A 22,627-nucleotide genomic window follows, 5' to 3' on the forward strand; every position below is an offset into this window, starting at 1 on the left:
ATATATATATATATATATATATATATATATATATATATATATATATATATATATATTAAGCTTCATCATACAAAACACAATACAGCATAAAGAAGCATTACCTAAACATATACTAATAAAATGTGCCAGCTTTAAATTGTTTTGGTCCCTCTAAGCATTACAATATATCAATCAGTTAAGTCCACAATATAATTAAAGGGGGAAGGGGTGCTAACCACACAAGTATAACATCTCAGAGGTACACTCATATACCACAGAGGGGGTAAAACTGATCCACTTAAATACCTTCTGAAGCTCTACAGATATGACAGTCTCTCATGTATCGGTACTACAAAAAAAAAAAAACTTTTAAGATGACTTCTAAGTACGGTCAGCAATTTATAACATCCCTAGAAGAAGGCTAATGTGCATATGTAAAGAAGTACAGCTATATCAGGTTCTCACAAAAGAAAGAGAAACATGAAACTATCTGTTTCACCATATAACTATCATTTGGATTACAGATCCTGTGATAGTGCTTGAGCATTCGCAAATATTTTTTGCTAAGGATTAGGTCCTGTCTGCTGGGTGAATAACTGTGCTGCCACTACTGTCAAAAAGTATGTCACAGACAGTCTAACTGCAAGATGACCAGTTTCCACTCTTTATACCATGGGAAAGACAGACAAAGTTACTTACATGGCAGAAATGACATACAACCCCCCCGACCAGCTAGCAGTAGGCTTCTTTAGGCCAATCTCTGGCACAGATTCCAGTAAGTATGTTAGAAAAAGAGAACATGCCTCTCTAAGTCTGTAAACAATGGGACCATACCAAGACACAGCAAAGTACCCTACCATAAATACTTCACAGAGAAAACAAGAATGTACTCTAAGTGCATCAGAAAAAAGAAGTTATGTACTTACCATAATGTTCCATCTGTGTTGTCCACTTTCATTCTTCCTCAGCTGATGGGTTCGGATCTGATCTGTCAGATCCAGTTCAGCTGTTGCAAAAGCTTGAGGCAACTTAGAACTCTCGAACTTCTCTCTTACCCAGAATGCACCAACCCCAATTACCTCAGATCTTGTTTGCTGGCTACAACATAAAGGAAAACATTTCTTACAGAAACAGACACAAATGTAAACATAGAAAAAGGGTAGACAAGCCCATATCTGGAGCTTTATAATGCTTGGCTTATACAACATTTTTCATATTCACCCACTCTTGCAGAAAGGCCATAAAGATGGGGGTTGGTGAGTGGGGAGTTGAGGAAGAATGAAAATGGACCACACAGATGGAACGTTATGGGAAGTACATAACTTCTTTATCTGATGATGTCAATTTTCATTCTGTCCTCAACTGCTGGGACAGATTCGCAAGCTACCTAAATCCCAGGGTGGAGACTCAAGGAGGGTATTCCTAAGCACCACTGAACCAAATGATGCTCTATTTCTTGATATTAAATCTAGTTTGTAATGGGTGATAAAGGTATGGGGGAAGCCCAAGTTGCTGCCTCACATATTTCATCCATAGAAGCTCTTGAATGAAAAACAGAGTAAGTTGCTACGGACCTGGTTAAAAGAGCACATATCTGTCTAGATAAAGGGATATCCAATTTTTAGGTGATGCAGCCTGTAAGCCAGCTGGCTAGGGTGACTTTAGACACTGGTTTACCCAGTTTCACATCCGCAAATGACACGAATAACTGATCTGTAGTTCAGATATCCTTTGTTGTATGCAAGTAGAAATGCAGTTGACTATAAACATTCAATAAATGCAGTAAGTATTCACCTTTGAATAATTTGGAAAGAAAACCAGTAAACTGGTGGACTGGTTAATATGGGACTCATACTATTCTGGGCAACGAAGATACATTAATTCATAGTGTAACCCTGTCTTTATGAAAAATTAGATATATGGGCTTCACAGACAAGGCCTGAATTTCTGAAATTCGTCCGGCAGAAGTAACGGCCAAAAAAAAAAATAAAGTTTTCCAAGAAAGAAATTTAATAGTACAGTTATGTGCGGGTTTCAAAGGGTGAATGGACCAAGGCTTGAGGTACGAGATTAAGAAGCCATGGAGGGGTAGGATCTTTAAATGGTGGTAACAAAAGGAGTGTGCCTTGTAAAAAGGTTTTACAAAGTTTATGAAAAGCAAGTGAGGAACCATCAAATCCACTATGGAAATTAGAAATTGCTGTCAACTGAACCTGTTTAAAGGTTTAAAGGAAGATAAAATGTGGCAAACAGGAGAAGAGAACATAGTTGTCTGGCAACTACTGGAAATGGAGAAACCAAGCCATCAGCTTGACATTGGGAAAGTACAGATGAATCATGCCTGTCACATGAGACAGCAGATCTGGAGCTGGGTCCAGAATCCAGGGATGATGAATTAAATGAGGCCACAGGAAAGAAAACCAAATTTGTTGAGGCCAGTAGGGTGCAATGAGGATGACTTTGTTCTTCAACCTGGCAACTCTCTGTAGGAACTTTTGAATCAAAACAGTTGAGGGATAAGCATAAAGTAGACCCGAGGGGGGCCAATCATGGAGAAGAGAATCCCTCAGAGTCTCCCTCTGTGGGGGGATTAGTGCAAAGTAGCTGCTGCATTTATTGTTTAGAGAACATGAAGAGGGACTGCAGCAAGGCTGGCCCCACTGTCAGAAAATCAATTCTGCTACGTTCTTGAGGGACCACTCATGAGGTAATAGAATGTACCTGCTCAGTTTGTCTGCTAATACGTTGGACTTCTCTGGAATATGCATTGCTATAAGAAAATGAAGCAGCGATAATGTATATAAAAAATGGAAATGAGAAGACCACAGCATAAAATTCAATGATTTATTGTAGAACCAATTTCAAAGTAGAACAGACAACACCAGTAAGCTCTTTCACATCAAATAGATGCTTCATCAGACTTCATTCACATTGCACATCACTTCCTGTTTAAATACATTCTCTAATCAACATACTAATGGAATAAATGAATAATTAATCAATTACATGTTAAAGACAAACACTTTGTTAAAATATAAAATGCAAAAATTAAGATAAAACTACTTAAACGTCTTGGCAGCCAACAATGATTTTATCGAAGCCCTTTCATTGAGTCCAGGTAATTTATCGGCTTGCAACTTAACTATCCAATATAACTCATTCTGTTCAGTAACACTGGTTCTACAATAAATCATTGAATTTTATGCTGTGGTCTTCTCATCTCCATTTTTTATATACATTATCGCTGCTTCAGTTTGCTTTGGAGAAGGTGCAGTTTATCCATAGTGGCTGCACTTGCTGCTTTTCTTATTTGTTTGATCGTATATTTTGTGCTAGCCCTGTGGGACATGGCTGAAGGTAAAACGAATGAGCCTGCTAATATGCTTCAAGCTGAGGTAACCATTACCACTAATTTGGATAGACTGTTACAACGTGATACCAATTGGTTATTATATGAACCTTCCGAAGATCTAGTGGTTGATGGACACTATAACTATGATGAGAAGCTTTTTGTTAAAAAATTACAAGAATTAGAGAATGACAAATAAATACAAGGACCTACAATGGCAGCGGCTTCATTTTGAAGATTGCCTATCACATTGCATGGTTCCAAGGGGACTGAGTCTTAACCATGCCTACGTCAGGTGATAGTTATCCTGAACTGTTAAAGCATTGGCAGAAAATCAACTTGGAGACGAGCTTCAAATATATGGAATTTCTGATCGAGTTCCATAAACCTACAGAAGATACACTGTTACAAATTGAAGCAGCAACAGTTATGGGATTCTGTTCCTGTAGCAGTATTTGACAAAGCTATTAGCAGGTTGTGTGAAAGTGTTAACTTCTTTGAACAACAATTGATTGGCCAAAAAAAGAAGAAAACTGATGGAGATCTCCAAGATTTTTGGGCCGGGAATGTGTTCACTTGGCCCAGACGCTATGAGGATAATGACTCTAAAATGCATTCTTTAAACAACAGGGAATCATCTACAACTGATAAAAATTCATCTAGTTCACAGACAACGGAAGAACCAATGAACATTTTGGTGGGTGATGATAATGTGGATGCTGCAGTTAACCATCTTACTGATGGATCAGCCTCTAACAGTTCTGACAACTTTATGGTGACTCCAGCAGTGCTAAGAGTCACAGATTAAAGAGCCTGTTGTAAGAAGGAAGGTGCTGATAACTACTGTGCAACATTCAGCTAATTCGTTGTCTCCCCCTTTACCCATTCATCAGTTGGACTGGCCCCGGAGAGGCCGATCAGCGAGTCGAGGAAGGAAGCTAAGGCTGCCCACGCAGGAAAGAGCTCCGAATCGGACAATAAAGCGGATGTGGGAGCAGAAACAAACAAATACGTTAGTATTTAATTTATCTAAACGCTCACTAACACAATGTCAAGAAGCTTTGCTCCAACGTGAACTAACTTTTATACCAGCCACTAATACACAATATGTAGATACCATTTTGGATATAAAGGGTTTTGCTCGCAATGTGATGTTAAAAACTATGTATGAGTCTGAGAGCCCTGTAAACAAGTTTAAAATACCTAGCACGTTCGTACCAGAGTTGAATGCAACTTTAGGAACATTTTGCAATGTATGTAAAAATTATATAACATCTATGTTCATGAAGGGTGAAAAAAGTATGAAAGGTAAATTTCACAATTTAACAGTGAATGGGTATAAGGCTTTACGCACACTGCAGAAAGATGATTCTATATGCATTTGGCCAGCTGACAAGGGAGGGGGGATTGTAATATTAGATGCAGCATACTATGTGAGTAAAATGACTAAAATGCTGAATGATACACAGGTATATAGGAATTTAACGGTGCCAGACATTGATTTGATATGTAGTCATGTTTTTAAATGATTGCTTTATGAGTTGTATTATATCCAAATCGTTGTTGGATTATTTTTTAGTACTTCATCCAGTTATACCTTTGATCCAAGGCCAACCGAAGTTACACAAGGATTTGAGTAACCCACCACTTAGACCAACTGTATCTGGTCGAGAATGGGTTACTCATCCATTGTCAGTTTATGTTGAGAGATTTCTCAGACCTGTTGTGGACAAATCTAAATATGTATTGAGAGACAGCATACAGTTATGTGATTTATCTTCCATTACTTTGGGCAATCAGCATACATTGAAGGAGAGTTGGCTAGTGACTCTAGACATAAGTCCGTTATACCTCATGCCTATGGCATAGAAGCGGTAAAATTATATCTAGGGAACAACAGTACCTATGACGTAGTACAAATAGATTTAATATGTATGTTGCTTGAAATAATTTTGGAAAATAACGCAATGCTATTCAATGGAAAATACTATTTGCAACAAATGGGTGTTGCAATGGGCACACCCTGTGCGAATAGTTTTGCGAATATAGTGCTAGCACAATGGCAAGAAAGTGCAGTCCTAATGAATAATACCTACAATGCATGTATTTGTTTGTACAAATGTTTTGTAGATGATCTTTTTCTAATTTGGACTTGGTCTTATGAACATTTGATGAAGTTCATTAATTGTCTGAATGATAACACAAATTTTTTAAAATTTACATTTAAAGCCTCTAAAGTAGTGATAGATTTTCTTGATGTTGCCATTATGAAAGATCCAGATGTTTTTTTCTCTACCACTATGTACAGGAAATCTTGTCGTAGGAATAATAGTCTATCTCGAGATAGTATACATCCATCTTATGTTTATAAAAACATAATCAAGGGGCAAGGAATGCGTATATCTAGAATGAACACTAATGATGCAACATTTCATATGAATTTAGATACTTTAAGAGATGAATTGGTTGAGCGTAAATATACACTGAAAGAAATTAATTTAAATCTTGAACATGTTGAAAATTTAAGGAATACAGTAGCTAAACCATATATGGATAATACTATGTCGGAAATCAGCGTCTCACGAAACAGTAAAAAATGAAATTACAATGCAAACAGAACTTCATTGAGTTTACAGTATTCTAGTAATTTTGATATGGTTAGAGACATTGTGAAACGGAATTGGTTTATTCTAAAATCTGATGCACAAATTAAAGAGATAGTGGGTGATAAACATTGTTTTAGGTATAAGAATAAAAAAGAACTTAAAGAGATTATTGTGCAATTCAAATAAACAGTCTTCTGCAGGGAAGGGAATATCAAAACCTTATTTAATACCATGTGGGAAGTGTAATATATGTAAGGTATTAAGTTCAGATAATGTTTTGTACATCCTACAACTAATGTTAGATATGAGTTTAGAGTAAATGCTACATGTGCTACTAATGATATGATATATCTGGCAGTGCGCAATGACTGTCATTCGTATTATGTAGGCATGAAGAACAGATCCCTTCGTGATAGAGTTAGAGAGCATCTTTCGGCTTTTCGAAATGGAGATATTGAAAGATGTGCGTTAGCTAAGCATATAATGTTAAATAAAACACATACATTCCAATTTATGGTTATATGTTGTATAGGTCACAGTTTAAGGTCGGGAGACAAGAAAAATATTACTGAACAGAATGAATTATATTGGATAGTTAAGTTGCAAGCCGATAAATTACCTGGACTCAATGAAAGGGCTTCGATAAAACCATTGCTGGTTGCCAAAAGGTTTAAGTAATTTTATCTTAATTTTAGCATTTTATATTTTAACAAAGTGTTTGTCTTTTAGATGGTAATTGATTAATTATTAATTTATTCCATTAGTATGTTGATTAGAGAATGTATTTAAACAGGAAGTTATGTGCAATGTGAATGAAGTCTGATGAAGCATCTATTTGATGTGAAAGCGCTTACTGGTGTTGTCTGTTCTACTTTGAAATTGGTTCTACAATAAATCGTTGAATTTTATGCTGTGGCCTTCTCATCTCCATTTTTGATATACATTATCGCTGCTTCAGTTTGCTTTGGAGGAGGTGAAGTTTATCCATAGTGGCTGCACTTGTTGCTTTTCTTAATTGCTATAAGAAAGCAGTTGGAAGAGATCGCCTATTGCCAAACCTTAAGTGCTTTTCGACACAGGGGGTGAGATCTGGTTCTCCCTTGTTTGTTGATGTACTTTGCCACTGACATGTCTGTTTGAATCGCAATCGTTCCTAAAGGGAGAGCATTCTGAAAGGCCTGCAACGCTAAAAGCACTGCTCTCAACTCTAGGATACCAATATGCAAATTGGCCTTTTAGAGGGACCAAGTGCCTTGGACTGTCTTTCCCAGATAATGGAACCCCCCACACACACACACACACACACACACACACACCCCAGCTGGGAAGCATCCATGGTCACAATGGCCTTGGGCTGAGACAGGATGAATAAACATCCTTGTAGAACCTCTTCTGACTGAATCCACCACAGTAAATCCATTTTGCATATATTGGTGATTCTTATCAAAGCAAATAAAGGAATATGAAGTATTGGCCATTGCGAAGCCAACATCTACTGAAGAATTCTCAAGTGATATCTGGCTAAGGGTAGTAATGTTACTGCTGCCACCACTGATCCCAAAGCCTGAAGGACCAAGTGGACTGGGATTCTGGTATTTTTCTCACTTATGATCTTATTGTTTAATCTCTGGAGAGGAGAAGTGAGGTTATAGCTGATTTTGTATCAAGGAATGCTCCTATGAACTCTAGACTTTGACTGAGTTCTAGATGAGACTTTTGGTAGTTTATGCCGATTCCTAGTAGAGCAGGTCTGTATAACTTTTTGTCTTGCCATGATCAACTAATTGGGGCAGAAATAAGTCAAGTAGTCTTAAGTATGTGAACACTCGGAATCCTTGCAGTCTCAAATGAGCTACTAATGCTGCCAAGCACTTGGTGAACACCATGGGGGCTGTGGTTTATATGACAGTAAGCATCCCGAAAATCTACTGAGCACATCCAAATGTCCTTTTCCAAAAAAGGAAGAATGGACTGAACAGTAACCATCTGGAACATGGACTTTTGAACGGACTGGTTTAAGATGCTGAGATCAAGAATCAGTCTCCAGTCTCCTGTTTTCTTTGGCACTAAAAAGAATCTTGAGTTCCAGTTTATATCTGGTCTGGGGGGACCTCTTGGATGACTTTTCCTAGCAGCTTTTGAATCTGAATTGTTGTTTGTTCCCTCTGACTGGTGGAACATTGGGAAATTTTCTTGAATTGGGAGGATAAAGGGAAAATGATATTATATAACCCCTGGAAATGATTCTCTGCACCCAAGTATATGTTGTTAGTTCTAGCCAGGATCTCTGGTGCAGGGACAAATGATCCCCAAATGCCTCCCACAGGGGGACAATCACGCCTTTTCTCAGGAGTGCTGAAAGGGTTTACCAAAGAACGAACCTCTGGACCTGTGATTCTGTGGGCCACCTCTGCAGCCAGGGCAGCATCCCCTATTTGGGTACCCCCCTCTGTCTCTGGGGGAACTTCCCTATATATGTTCTAGAAAGATCCTTGGGATTTTCTGAACCACATTTTTTCAATGCCTTGATTCCTTGAAAAGGATCTCTTGGGGTGGAAAAATGTACACCCATGGCAGAAAGGGTTTTTCCATCCTTCTCACACCTGGACAATGTGTCTTTTACCTTGGGACCAAAAACAGACATGTCATCAAAAGGAGCATTGGTGAACAAAGACTTAAGGGGCTCCGCAAAATCACATAAGCACATCCAGGCGTGCCTCCTTATGGAAACACCGGAACCCGCTGCCCCTGAGGTTCTTTCTGCTACATTAGAAATGAGCCTCATGGAGGAGTTGGATATCGATTGTAGGGTAGCCAACTGAGAGGTAACAGATGCTTTTCACCTCTTCAGAAATGGATCCTGAGAGGTGTCTGATAGCTCTTTAATCAGATCCTTCTGTAGCATTGTGAAATGTGCCAAATAGTTCAGGGTCCCTAAGGTGAAGATTGCTGAAGTATAGACACGCTTCCCAAATCTGTCCATTGCCTAAGACTCTTTGTTGGGGGGATGAACAGAGGAATTTTCTTCTGAAAGTTGCTTCTTAGTGGTCACCACGACGATCATGGCATCAACAGGCACACCCCCCTTGGATCAAAACTGTTTATCTTGTGGAGCTGTCATAATTTTATTGGGCTTCCCAGGAATTGGCTCAATGGTGACTGGATCCTTTCATGCCCACCATGAGACCAAGTTAATAAGCTCATCAGTGGGCAGGGTCATCCAGGAGGTAGATGGGCCAGTACCAAACACCTCCAGCAGTACAGAACCCTCCAAAGGTTTGCTGGACTTCCAGCCAACTCTCTGCTTCAGGATTTCTAGGATGTCTCAGAATGAGACATCAGGAGGCGGCGACCGTAGGGACCCTTCATCATCATCAAAATCTTTATCTTTGGTGACAGATTCAAGGGAATCTGAATATTTCCTTTTACATGTTTTCTTCTTAGGGACCTCCTCAGTGGGGTACTCTGGGGAGGTGTCAGAAGAAGTGGGGATACAATGATGGGAAACCTGGGGTTTTGTACCAGACGTCCACTATGAAGAGTATAGTTGAGACTCCAGACGCAGATACGGGACAGATGTATACAGAGGATCTGAGTCAAAGGTACAGACAGGGCTTTTTTTGTGGCCACAAAAGCAGATCCCCCCTGGGGATGGATAAGATCCCAGAAACAAGACAGGATCTCTCTGATACACAATCCCACCCTGCTCCGAGGGCAGTCCACCTGTGGCTGAAGTAGGAGCCGAACTGACCAATGCCAAGGCTCTGTGATGTAGAAAAGGCTCCAAAAACAGAGTCATACAAAGCACCTTTGATCTAACAAGGTATAATTGGCTCTGAGAGCTCTCCTGATCAAATTGAACAGAAGAGCTCAGAGTAAGCCTTGGATCAGAGGACAAAGGTATCCTTGGATCCGAAATCGATGGGCCCAGGCATCCTGGGTCCAAGGGCTCCAAGACCTTGAAGGGAGTTATTGGAGGAACTGATAAAGGTGGAGCAGTGGATGCATGCATCTCCTGACCCAATGGCATAGGAGCTGAAAGGATAACTGGCTGGCTCTGCGTCGAGAGGATCCTTATCACCAATCTCTCCACATCCTCTTCCATAAGGCTTCTGGAACATTGAGTGGATATCCCTGCGGGAGATTTAGGTCTCTTCAAAAAAGGAGACAGGACCCTGGATGAAACTGGGTCCACTGAGGGTGAGTATCTGGTTCTGGGTAAAATTTCCACAGCCGTAATTTTTTTTGTCAGATTTGAGGGGGTCTGATCCGATGCATCTTTAAATTTCGCAATTTTTGGATCCAAAGACTGTTTCTTAATATGCTTCTGATCCACAGAAGTTGTCTGATCTGAAATTCTTGGTCTTTTCTTTTTTGGATCAGAGGTATCTGAGGGATCTGGAATAGATCTTTTAAGCGACTTCTCCGAGGCCTTAGAAGAGGCTGTTGAGGTGCTTGGAGAAGTTGAGACATTTTCTTTGACTTTTGAGAAGCTCAAGGCAGTGCCTTGCTGAAGGATGAAGTACGAAAGTAATCCTTTTAAAATTAGCTTGTTCTTGCATTCAACCAGAGTCCTTGGGTTGAATGCATGGCAAACAGAACAGCTTTATTGAAGGTGGAGGGACCCAAGACAATACACACAAAGTGTATACTAGTCAGAAAGAGGGATTTTCTGACTGCATTTACTACATTTTTTAAAACCTGCCAGCCTTTTCTCCTTTTCCGACATCCTGAGAACAAAATGGATGTTAGGAACAAAACACCAAGAGCAAGAATAACAACACATAAAACTGTAACTATTAAGACCAATTAACAGTAAGTATCCAAGAAGATATAAAGATATATAGGATTATAAAACTAAAAGAAGGGGAGATAAAGTAAACTACCTAAAAAATGTAGTTAAGAGCCATGAGAAACGTAACTGACAGAAAGAAGTTAAAAGAGAGAAAAAATTACTAACCATAGTAATTTCTAGAGTATGCTAGCACACGAGAGAAAGAGAACGAGTGAATAAAAATCAAAAGTAAAACATTATTAAATAGAAAAAAGCACTTATCTACATCTTAAAGCTCGAGAGTCTATAGCTACATCGTTCGCTGTGAGGCAGCAAACAATACCTGAGGCAACTGGGGTTGGTGCATTCTGGGCAAGAGAAGCTCGAGAGTTCTAATTTGCCATGAGCTTTTGCAACGGCCAGGTCAGATCTGACAGATCGGATCCGAACCCATCAGTTGAGGACAAAATGAAAATTGACATCATCACATCATTATTTTATAAGCACAAAGCCTACAGCTGTGCAGCAAGTACAAAATCGCTGTAAGGTAGGGTGACTGCTGACTTCAATGCAAGGTGGGGCTGCACAGGGCAGCTAAGCTGGTGGGATTAACTACAGCATGTGGTGCTACCTCAGGGGGAGGCTAACTTCAGCACGGTTATGGCATTATAGAAACAGTTAACCATAAAACATTGTACACGTTAAGCAATTATCTTGTAGCAGTAGTCCTAACTTTTCAGTCGGTTTTGAAGCACACTCTCCTGGAAGGGAGTTAGTCACGTACATACTTACTCATTTTCCTAGCCTAGACACAATTGTCTGTGTCCAGAGTTGTTATACCGCTCTGTACTAATCAACAGCAGCCCCACCATAATGCTGGCTAATTTAGAAAATAAAGTTAGAAACTAAGTTTAGTTGTGGTACAGACAAGCTGTAGGCTTTGTTGCCTTTCAAGCACAAACTACAGAAGAACAGTTAATCTTCAACATCACTTTTCTCCTTTAAACTTCTTTTTTGCAGAGAGACTAGCCCCCCCCCCCCCCGCATCCCTGATGTGGAGAACAAGCCACCAAACCTCTCAAACTTATCTATACCAATTCAGAGATCGCCACAGCTTTATAGGGTTACCACCTGTCCCACTTTGCGAGGGACAGTCCCTCTTTGGGCAATTGTGCCCTGACAAATAATATTAAAAATAACAAATGTCCTGAGATTGTAGGTCATAATTATGTCCCATATTTTATGTAATAGTTACATAAAATGATTATTTCTGTCTCTAAAATACCTAAATGTTACAATAAACAGAATAAACAACTTAACTGCTACAAGAATAAGCTTTTATTTAGGCAAAAATGTAAAGTTCTATCCTTTGTACTGACCGTGGTTATGTGTCGGCCTGTAAAATCTGATGTGTCCCGAAAATGCCCCACTTTGGCCATTTGAAAAGGTGGCAACCCTACAGCTTTACCCATTAATGCACCTTAAAGGAATCTAATAGCCAATGCAAGCTGGGGGTGGAGTTAGGAATGATCAGCTTAAATAATGGCTCACCCTTGCCAGGGAAGGTGTTGGGGTGTGCTTGCTTGGCTGCTTCCATGGCAAAGGCTGGGAACTTTAGCTCAAGCAGACAAAAATGAGGAAGAAAAGCAGGCTGATCATATTTAGCATAAGGCGTATTTAAAATATGTACATCAACTGCTCTTATATCACTGCACTCCTCATTTAGGGTGGGGGTAGGATTAAGGGTAAGATACTGGGGAAAAGCTAGAAAAGTGCTACACCAAGATAACCCTATCTGTTGTCCACCTTGTTATAAAGATTGACAGAGGGCACCAGTGCAAGGCACCAAAAACACACAGGCGAATTAGAAACTAAAAATTAGCAAAACAAAAAGTACACCACCATCCATCCTGCCAGCACAAATATACAGCTAACAAACTGAAGAATTATAACTGAACTGACATGAGATTAACTTATTCATCAAATTTCAGTAATCCATTTTTTGATAAATCTCACTAAATGAACTGCAGCTCAATAATCTACAGCTAAGTAGATCACGAAGACAATTTAAGGTTGCATTCCCCATTCTATTATTATTTCAGGTCTGCAAACATTCTTGGCAGGTGCTGCTAAATCGGTTAGTCAATGTGCTGTGAGACAGTTCTGTAAGGAATTCTCCTGCTGCCATACCAGCATGCTCAAATGTTTCTTCTTTAAGTTGTAGCATTCCATTCTCCAGTAATTTTTGATTTGTTGATGTGAAATGCATGAAGTATTATGCATTACACTTTTATTTGTAGGAATAGAAAACAAAAATATAATGTGTTATACTTTTGTTTTGCTATTCATACCCTTTAATGGCAAAAGCCAAGGTGTTCTCTAAATTCTGGAGATCAAGCTAAAGTGACCTACATCCAAGAAAAGATCCTGATGGAAATCCAACCTCCTGACTGCTGGGTCTGAAAAGATTTACAATAGACTGAGATAAAACATTTTAAAACATGTAATGAAAAAATATCCTGTTACAATAAATATATATACATATCTACAAATATATATATATAAACAAAACTACGACAAACTAAAAAAGCACAGATACACTCACCCTGGAAAATCAAGATCGTAGACAACCTTGTCTATAACATCATTCTGATGAATTAGTCTCTCAATATCTTGAAAAATCTTCATCCTGTGATAATAAATGTAAAAATCACAATGCAGTTTGCAAATAAAAAAAAGTATACTTTTCTGAACAATCAAACGCAAATGAAATGCAACTAAGTATGTTCTTATCCACCCAAAACATATTTTATAAATACATATAACATACAAGAAACAGCGGTGCAATGAAACAATATGCAAGTAATTCCACAGCACAGAGATACACCAGATAAATAGCCTGCTGCACAGGACGACCAACAGGGAAAGTATAAAATGAAGCAGAATAAAATAGCCAGCAGTTATAAAGTAAAACTTCTTTAATGGAATGATGCTCCCTGGTACAGAAATTGCTGAGCTGATGGTTGTTGTGAGAGGTAAAGAGGTCAACCTTTGTGGTTCCCCATTTCTGAGTTATTAGGCTGAAGGTTCTTCTGTTGAGCTGCCACTCGTGTGGGTCCAGAAGATTTCTGCTTAACTGGTCTGTCAGAGAGTTGAGAGAACCTGGTAGGAATTCTGCTAACAGGTGGAGTTACATGGCAGACACTGTGCACCATAGGGTCATGGCCAGTCTGCATACAGGGTAGCAGCGAGTCCCTCCCTGCTTGTTGATATACCACATTACAGTGGTGTTGTCTGTTTTGATCAGGAGAGCCCCTGGGGAGAGAAGGGGTTTGAAAGCTATCAAGGCATGCTGGACAGCCATCATCTTGTTTTGGTTGATGTGCAGAGGGATTTGCTGTGGGCTCCACTGGCCCTGTATGCACCTGCTGTCCAGGTGTGCACCGCAGGCATAGTCTGTTGCATCGGTGGCGAGGGTCTGGGCGGCGGGGGTGGTGAGAAAGGTAGTCCCTTGTTGTGGGAGCATGCTGTTGCCCACCAAAGAAAATCTTTTCTGAGGCAAGGTATTATAGGTATGAGAGTCTCCAGGTCTTGAGAGTGTTGACACCAAAGGCTCTTTAGGTACCACTGAAGTTTCCTCATATGCAGTCTGGCATATGGAATGAGTAGTATGAAAGATGCCATGAACCTCAGAGCTTGCAGGATCTTCCTTGCAGATAGCTGGGGTCTGGTGGCTAGTTGAGCGAAGTAGGCTGTCAGGAAAATTTTGCTTTTCTGGTGTAAGGAATGCCATCTGGGATGCTGTGTCCAGGCTTGCTCCCAGGAATATACTCCCTTAGGTGGGCACCTGTTTGGATTTCTTTTCATTGACTGTGTACCCTAGGGAGGTTAGTAGGGACTTTACAAAGGCCAGGTGCTTGAGTAGCTTTTCCTGGCTATCGGCCTGAATCAGGCAGTCGTGTAAGTATGGGTAAATCTGGATATTCCTTTGTCTGCAAAAGGCAATGGCCGAAGCGAGACATTTTGTGAAAACTCTGGTGGGAGCAGTAGATAAGCCAAAGGGAAGCACAGAGAACTGAAAGTATTGAGATCCTGCCCTGAAACGGACATATTTCCTGCATGATTGCCTGCTAGGAATATGGAGGTAGGCCTTTTATAGATCTAGGGTGGCTAGCCAAGCATCCTTGGAAAGCATGGGTAAGCAGCTGCTGGAGGGTGAGCATTTTAAAATTTGGGATCACCAGGAAGGTTATTTAGAATGGATAGATCAATGGGGCGGCCAGGTGCCCTCTTTTCTGGGTACCAGAAAACGTATTGAGTAGAAACTTTGGCCTCTGTTCTGCAGGAACGTGCTCTACTGCCCTCATAGAGAGCAGGGAACGGACTTTCTTTTGCGCCTCTGCCCACTGGTTTGGCAGTAGATCTGGGAACCCTTTTGGGAAAGGAAGGGTGTGGAAAGAAAATGTGTATCCCTGGGACACTATGTTGAGAACCCAGCGGTCATTGGTAATGGTGGCCCAGGTGCTTGCATGAAAAGAGAGTTTTCCTGCTAGGGGCAAATGAAGCTGGGCAGAAGGAGGGAGTGGGTGAGGAGAGTCATTGTGAGTTCTTACCATAAGGGGGTGACTTAGAACTCTCTGGTTTTGAAGTGGAAGTAGTCCACTGCTTAGATGTCTGCATTCCCTGTGGCTGCTGTCTGGGGGGGTCTGGTTCCCCCGGGTCTGGCCTGGACTGGCTTAGTGGGACAATGCCTACTGAACCTGGGTGGCTGGACCTGTAAGAAATCCTTAACGGTCTGCATAGATTTTGCTTTTTCTTCCATATTTTTAAGACCTTTTCTGTCTTAGTGCCAAATAAGTTGTCTTTGTGTAAGGGGGTATCCAACAATTTAGATTTGACATGGTCTGGCAAGGGCTGTTCCTTAAGCCATGCATGCCTTCTAATGACAGATCTGGTGACTGCTGTCCTACAAGAAGCTTCTAGGGCATCAAAACCAGAGTGCAAGGTGTGTTTAGTTACTTGACTTGCAGAATGCATTAACTCTTGTAACTCTTTAGATTCTGCACAAGCAGGAATGGAAGACATTTTTTGTTTGAGGAGTTCCAGAGTACGTTGCTGAAATTTTAGCATATGGAACTGACAATTTAGTGCCCTGACAGCAAGAGTAGCTGAGGTGTATAATTTTTTACCCCATCTGTCTAGTGCTCGGGAATCCCTATCTGGGGGGGTGGGATTCTTAGCAGAGATTGCTTTAATCCCTTTAGGCCCTTGAGAAATAACCTCAGGGTCAGCAGTAGGATTTTTAAAAAAGAAATTTGTGTGAGTCAGGGACTCTGTAGTACCTGTCTGGTTTTCTGGGTGCAGGAGGGAGGCTGTAAGGAGTCAAGCTGAATTCCAGGAAAACATCCTCCACAACCATCCAGGACTTGGGAAGGGGGGGTGGCCAAGGGTCTGTGCTGTGGAAGATCTAAGAATTCCCTTAGTCTCTTTTTAGCCTGAAGGTAGTCCTGACTCTCCCATTGGAAATGATCCCTTAAGGTATGAAGGGTTTCCCCAAAGGAAAACTCCCCTGGGGGAGTGGTGGAAGGGATGGAATCCTCTGCATCAGAATCCTCATAAGTAGAGAGGGGTTGCATGTCCTCATATTCAGATGCATCAGAGTCATCTGACTCTTGGTTCAGGCAAAACTACAGGGGACAGACCTCTTTTCCTTTTGGAGGGGGTAACTTGGGTTCCCCTGATCAGCATGATAAGGTCTTCAACCATTTTAAGCATATGAGACTGACGCAAGGAAGCAGGTCCCTGAGATTGGGTCATCGGTTTCTTGGGTGTGATTCGCACCCTGGGCCTAAAAAACTCAGTAGTTTTCGAAGGAACGGTAGTCACGAAAGAAGACGGTTTGTGTTGAGAATTGGTAGTGCAAAGGACTTCCTTGGAAGCCGATGCCTGCTCAGCGGCTCTGGACCGATCCAAGATAGAGACAACCACAGGATCCTTAGTCGAAGTAGAGTTTTGCGGCATACCGGACTCTGAAAGGGTGTCAGTAGCAGCCTGCGAATCCACATTAGCGGGCATTAGGGGCTGAGAAAGTGCCTCACTGAGGACAAGAGAACGGACAACTAGCTTCTATTAAGTTTTTATTTAATTCATGAAGTCCATTAAGCTCACTGAAAAGAACGGACGACTGGCTTAACGGAAGCATCGTCGGTAGGTCGGGACTTGTGCGGTCTGTCTCTTTATCTTTACGTTTTTTCAGAAGATCTGCTGTCGGATGGCTTACCGAAGCCATACTGGAGTTAGAGGACTGTAAGCGAAAACATCTAGTTGCAATAAGGAAGCAATGGCAGATAGTTCTGGCACTGAACAAAGCACAGAAGCGAGAGCAGGGGACATTGTGGTCTGGGCCTAAACAAGTGACGCAGTAAGAATGAAAGTCTCGGTGTGGTATTTGCTTTTTACAGGTGAGACAATTGTTAACTTTTTCTGACATCAGTTAGTGCAAGCAAAAAGGATCCCCAATGGGGTACATAGCTTTAGAAGACTTCAGCTTCAAATCGGTAGACGAAACTCGGGTAGCGGCCAACTGGCACTCATGCGAACTGCTTCTGCTTCGGGCTCCACGGCAAGAAAGACTGATGTAATGGCGTCAGCTGCCCACTTTATACTACTGACGACCCGTTGTCAATCCTGAAGCGACGGCAACCGACGCAGAAATACTAAGCTTCTGGTATTCGAGCCGGACGAGGGCTACCCTGGCAGGGATAACCCAAATGGGATGACTGCAACAGTGAAACACGAAGAACATCTGATCGGAGACGAAGTGATAGGATTAGGAAACATATATATAATATCAATACTTGAACCACCACTAATGTCTTAGTTAAAATTGTCATTCATAAAGGGGATGCACACAAATTTCACTTCCTAGTCATGGAATAAACTAGACAGGATGGGAGATGTGGAGATGTTAAAAACAGGACAGAAACTAATGAAACCCACTGGATTATTAAACTAAGAGCTGACAGTGGTAGTGGTTTGAATGACAACGTCCCCATCAAGACCATATTGAAAGCCAGACTGCTGCACAGATAGCATAGTTTTAATAGGATGTTAAAAAATGTGTGTATACTGATAGGGTATACCAGGGCAACATATATTTTTTTACACATTTGTTATGCACATTACTTATTATTTTAGAGGTTGTTTATATGTAATATATATATATTGTACAGATATATGCACTAAATAAGGAATGGGGTTATAGCTACATATTCTATTATACAGCCTTGAATGTAACTAGTCTTAGTATTTCTATTTAGTACTAGCTGTTTCTGCAGTCGCAATGATGGTGTTTCTTTAAATGTGCAACAAGCCATCAGGAAGGTAATGGATTTGAATGTTAAGCACTGTATTTACGGAATGAAGGTTTTTGACTAACACCATTGTCTGAAGAAGCAGTCTGAGCAACTGTGAACACTTACATTTGGATTCCATTAAAGAAGTTTTATTTTTATAACTGCTGGCTATCATTTTATTCTGCTCCATTTTATGCTTTTCCAATATGCAAGTAATGTTTTCAGGTTGGTATGTACTGTTTCTGTATAATCTTCAAGATACATTTGACTGGAAAAAAAAACAGAAGTACAATGGAGTTTTACACAGCAGATATACTATAAAATGCTTTTCTGCTGGGAGGTAATCCCCCTTGCATCTCCTTGATTATATATTCTAACACTATAGTAGCACATCTGTGGAGAAAGGGGAAAAAAATCACCACACACTGCTTGAGCACAATCAATCATCTACAAATCTGGGGGGTACAACATGAGAGTGGGCACTGCCAAGCCACACAATCTTCTAAATTACATCCCTAACAACTACAATGATCAAAATCACACCAGAAATGCCATCTAAAGACGTGTACATGTTTCTAGGAAATAGTTTTCAGTCCAAAGTACGTTGAATCATTTCTACCTACAATTTATTCTTTCAGCTAAATATACATCTGATGCATACGTACTACAGTTGTAGCAGCACCACTGTATCTATGGCTGAAAAGAAGCAATCATTTGCTTGGGAATTGTGTGAAGTAGACTTATAGGAGACATTCATTATAATGATTGTTTTAGTGATTTCATTCACAAACCAGAACACTAAGCATGACCTTGCACTATTAACAGCTGTGACCATCTTGGTATCTTTTTCCCTCAGCTGTTTATCTGTGAATAGTCTCATGCTATGCCCAGTGCATGCTTCGCAGAAAAATGGATATTCGCCAGTTTAATTTTCTGCTGATTGCTGTAGCTAAAAAAGTTAAATATAACCCCAAGGTTAAGAAGCAAGAACAAAAGTAGAAAAGATTCCAGAAGCAAGGGGAACAAAAGGTACACAAACAGGATTCCTCAAACAACTACATCTAGCTACAACAAACTAAAGGGTTGCTATTGCTGGAAACACAAAGTCTCAAACCTCCACTATTAAGTTTGCCATTTTGCACTACAGGTAGGACACAGTAGCAAGCAGACCTGAAGGAAGAAGTCTGGCTATGTATCCATGAATACTCTGGTGCAATGCCCTGCAAAAAACATTCCATCTCTGGAAGACGAATGTAGCTTGTATTATTCTGCAAATGTATCCACTAAAGACAAGTACAGTATAGGGATCATCAAAAGACATGATGTGGTAGAAGGCAGCAAATGTGAAGACTCCCACCATTTTTCATCAAAAATGAATGCAACAAAGTATTCATCTGGAAATGGAAAGCTTCAATATTTTCTTGTTTTGCTGCCATGGTACAAAAATATAAAAATGTGAATATGAGCTAAATGGCTTATTTCTAAGCAGATACAGTGGATATAAAAAGTCTGCACACCCTGTTAAAATGCCAGGTTTGTGCGATATAAAAAATGAGACCACAATAAATCATTTCATATCTTTTCCCACCATTAATATGACCTATAACCTATACAATTCAATTGAAAAACAAATATGTTAGGGGGAAAAATATAAAAAATAAAAAAAAAACATACAATAAAGCTGGTTGCATAAGTGTGCACACCCTTAAACTAATACTTTGTTGAAGCACCTTTTGATTTAATTACAGCATTCAGTCTTCTTGGGGACACACCTGCTATCAATTAAAGAGACTCTGATTAACCCCAAATAAAGTTCAGCTGTCCTAGTAGGATTTTCCTGACATTTATTTAGTTGCCTGCTACAACAAAATCCATGGTTCGCAGAGAGCTTACAAAGCATCAAAGGGATCTCGTTGTTGAAAGATATCAGTCAGGAGAAAAGTACAAAAAAGTTTCCACAGCATTAGACATACCATGGAATACAGTGAAGGCAGTCATCAAAAAGTGGAGAAAATATGGGACAATAGTGACATTGTAAAGAACTGGACGTCCCTCCAAAATTGATGAAAAGGCAAGATGAAAACTGGTCAAGGAGGCTTCCAAGAGACCTACAGCAACACTGAAGGAAGCTGCAGGAATTTCTGGCAAGTACTGGTTGTATACTACATGTGACGACAATCTCCCGTATTCTCCATATGTCTGCGCTATGGGGTAAGGTTGCAAGACGGAAGCCTTTTCTTACACAGAAAAACATCCAAGCCCAGCTAAAATTTGCAAAACAATACATCAAGTCTCACAAAAGCATGTGAGAAAATATGTTATGGTCTGATGACACCAAGGTTGAACTTTTTGGCCACAATTCCAAAAGATACATTTGGCACAAAAACAGCACTTTGCATCACCAAAAGAACATCATCTCCACCGTGCAGCATGGTGCTGGCAGCATCATGCTTTGGGGTTGCTTTTCTTCAGCTGGAACTGGGGCTTTAGTCAAGGTGGAGGGAATTATGAACAGTAACAAATACCAGTCACTTTTGGCCCAAAACCTTCCGGCATCTGCTAGAAAGCTGAAGATGAAGAAGAATTTCACCTTTCAACATGACAATGACCCCAAGCATACATCCAAATCAACAAAAGAATGGCTTCACCAGAAGAAAATTTAAGTTTTGGAATGACCCAGCCAGAGCCCAGACCTAAATCCGATAGAAAATCTGTGGGGTGACCCAAAGCGGGCTGCGCACAAGAGATGCCCTTGCAATCTGACAGATTTGGAGCACTTTTGCAAGGAAGAGTGGCAAATATTGCCAAGTCAAGATGTGCCATGCTGATAGACTCCTACCCAAGAAGGCTGAATGCTGTAACTAAATCAAAAGGTGCTTCAAAGTATTAGTTTAAGGGTGTGCACACTTATGCAACCAGCTTACTGTACATTTTCTATATTTTTTCCCCTAACAGATTTGTTTTTCATTTGAATTGTACAGGTTACAGAACACATTAAAGGTGGGAAAAGTTTTGAAATGTTGTATTGTGGTCTTATTTTTTATATCACGAAAACCTGACATTTTAACTGGGGTGTACACCCTTTTTATATCCACTGTATCTGCTTAGAATTAAATTAGTTGTTTCTTGTTTTTGAGTTGATTTACGGTATTAGTAAAGCTAATTAGAGCTGTACTGTTGCTATGCCTAGGTCAAAAGCCATGTTGTGTATTAGATAATAAATTACTTGACAGAAAGTGGTCTAAGAACGGTTTGTGTATACATTTTTCTAAGATTCTAGCAAGTGGTGACAAAATGCCTATGGGTCTGCAGCTGGATACATCAGTACAGGCACCGCCTTTATCTAAGGTTAAGACGTGAGATATTTTCCAGAGGAGAGGTACGTACTGTTCAGACATAGAATAGTTAATGAGAATAGATATAGGGTAAGAGATGGAAGTAGCAGCTAGTTGTAGAAAGTCACCAGGTAGCTGGTCTGCAGCTAGTGTGCAAAATTTTAGTTTAGAAAGGAGATTAACATAACTTGTTTGGATAGGTTTGAGATAGAGGAGGGTAGAACTGTTGTTGGAGGTTTGAGGTATGGTCAGAGGCACATTAGGAGTTCTGTTTAGTAGAGAAGTTAGTGAGTTAATAAAATGGGAGTTGATTTGAGTGGCTATGCAATCATATGGGTTGGTCAGAGTTGGGGCTATGGTAGTGGGTTTTCCTGGGTTGAGGAGTTGGTTGATTGTTTGCTAGAATCTTTTGGGATTTTTCTGGTATTTTAGCTGACTTGTTTGGAAATATTTTGTTTTTGTCTTGTTTAATTAGTTTATTGGTTTGATTTCAAAGTTGTTGGCAGGTAATGAGATTTTGTTTACTTCTATTATTCTGAAAGAGATACCAGGCTCGATCCTTTTGTTTTAGTAGAATTGTTCATAGGTAGGTACTAAGCTATCTGTCCAAGGGCATTTATAAACCTAGCCAGAGTGTGTCAGCTTTCGCCATCCCATTGATTAATTAACTGAACCTGTCAAGAAGAGCCAATGAAGTGATCCCAGGGGTGTATTTTCTGTTACCCATCCACTCATCAAGGTTTCTCTTGAAGAGTGTTAGTGAGGGGTTCTGCCTAATGTATTTAGGAATTTTGTTCCAAAGCATGGGGAGTCTCTGTGACAGGAATCTATCCCTCCAGCATGTTCTATTTATTGTTGTGGCGAGGTTTAGCTCACTAGATCGAGTGGCTCACAGTGACTTGGATTTCTTTAGGTGGAGCATGGCCATTAATTCTGAGTTGGACATGGCTTTGTAAGTCAGGCAGAGATCACCTCTGAGTAAGCGATATGCAACTGAGTACAGCTGGAGTTTTTCCAGTCAGGCTGCATAAGACATACGTTTGAGGCCAGTAATCCTCTTGGTGAGGTACTTTTGTGGTCTTTCCAGCTGTTGGAAGTATCTTGTGAGGTACATCCCAAACGGGGCATTGTACTCTATGATGGGTCTGATGAGTGACGAGTAGAGTGGCACTATAACCTCTTTATTTCTAAATGCAAACCCTTTAGTAATTAGATGGGCTACATAGAAG

At 40.4% G+C, this 22,627-nt stretch overlaps 1 protein-coding gene across 1 annotated transcript in view; it reads right to left on the reverse strand.

The window, feature by feature from the left end:
• AGTPBP1 (ATP/GTP binding carboxypeptidase 1) overlaps window positions 1-22,627 on the reverse strand; it is a 2,804,614-nt gene that overhangs the window by 928,883 nt on the left and 1,853,104 nt on the right. Inside the window, exon 22 of the mRNA XM_044060898.1 lies at window positions 13,314-13,397. Within this exon, the coding sequence (XP_043916833.1) occupies window positions 13,314-13,397 (84 nt within the window). The remainder of the gene's footprint in view (window positions 1-13,313; window positions 13,398-22,627) is intronic.

The sequence above is a fragment of the Protopterus annectens genome, chromosome 2.part0, assembly GCF_019279795.1.
Source record: "Protopterus annectens isolate FY-2018-M chromosome 2.part0, PAN1.0, whole genome shotgun sequence".
Classification (NCBI taxonomy): Eukaryota; Metazoa; Chordata; order Ceratodontiformes; family Protopteridae; genus Protopterus; species Protopterus annectens.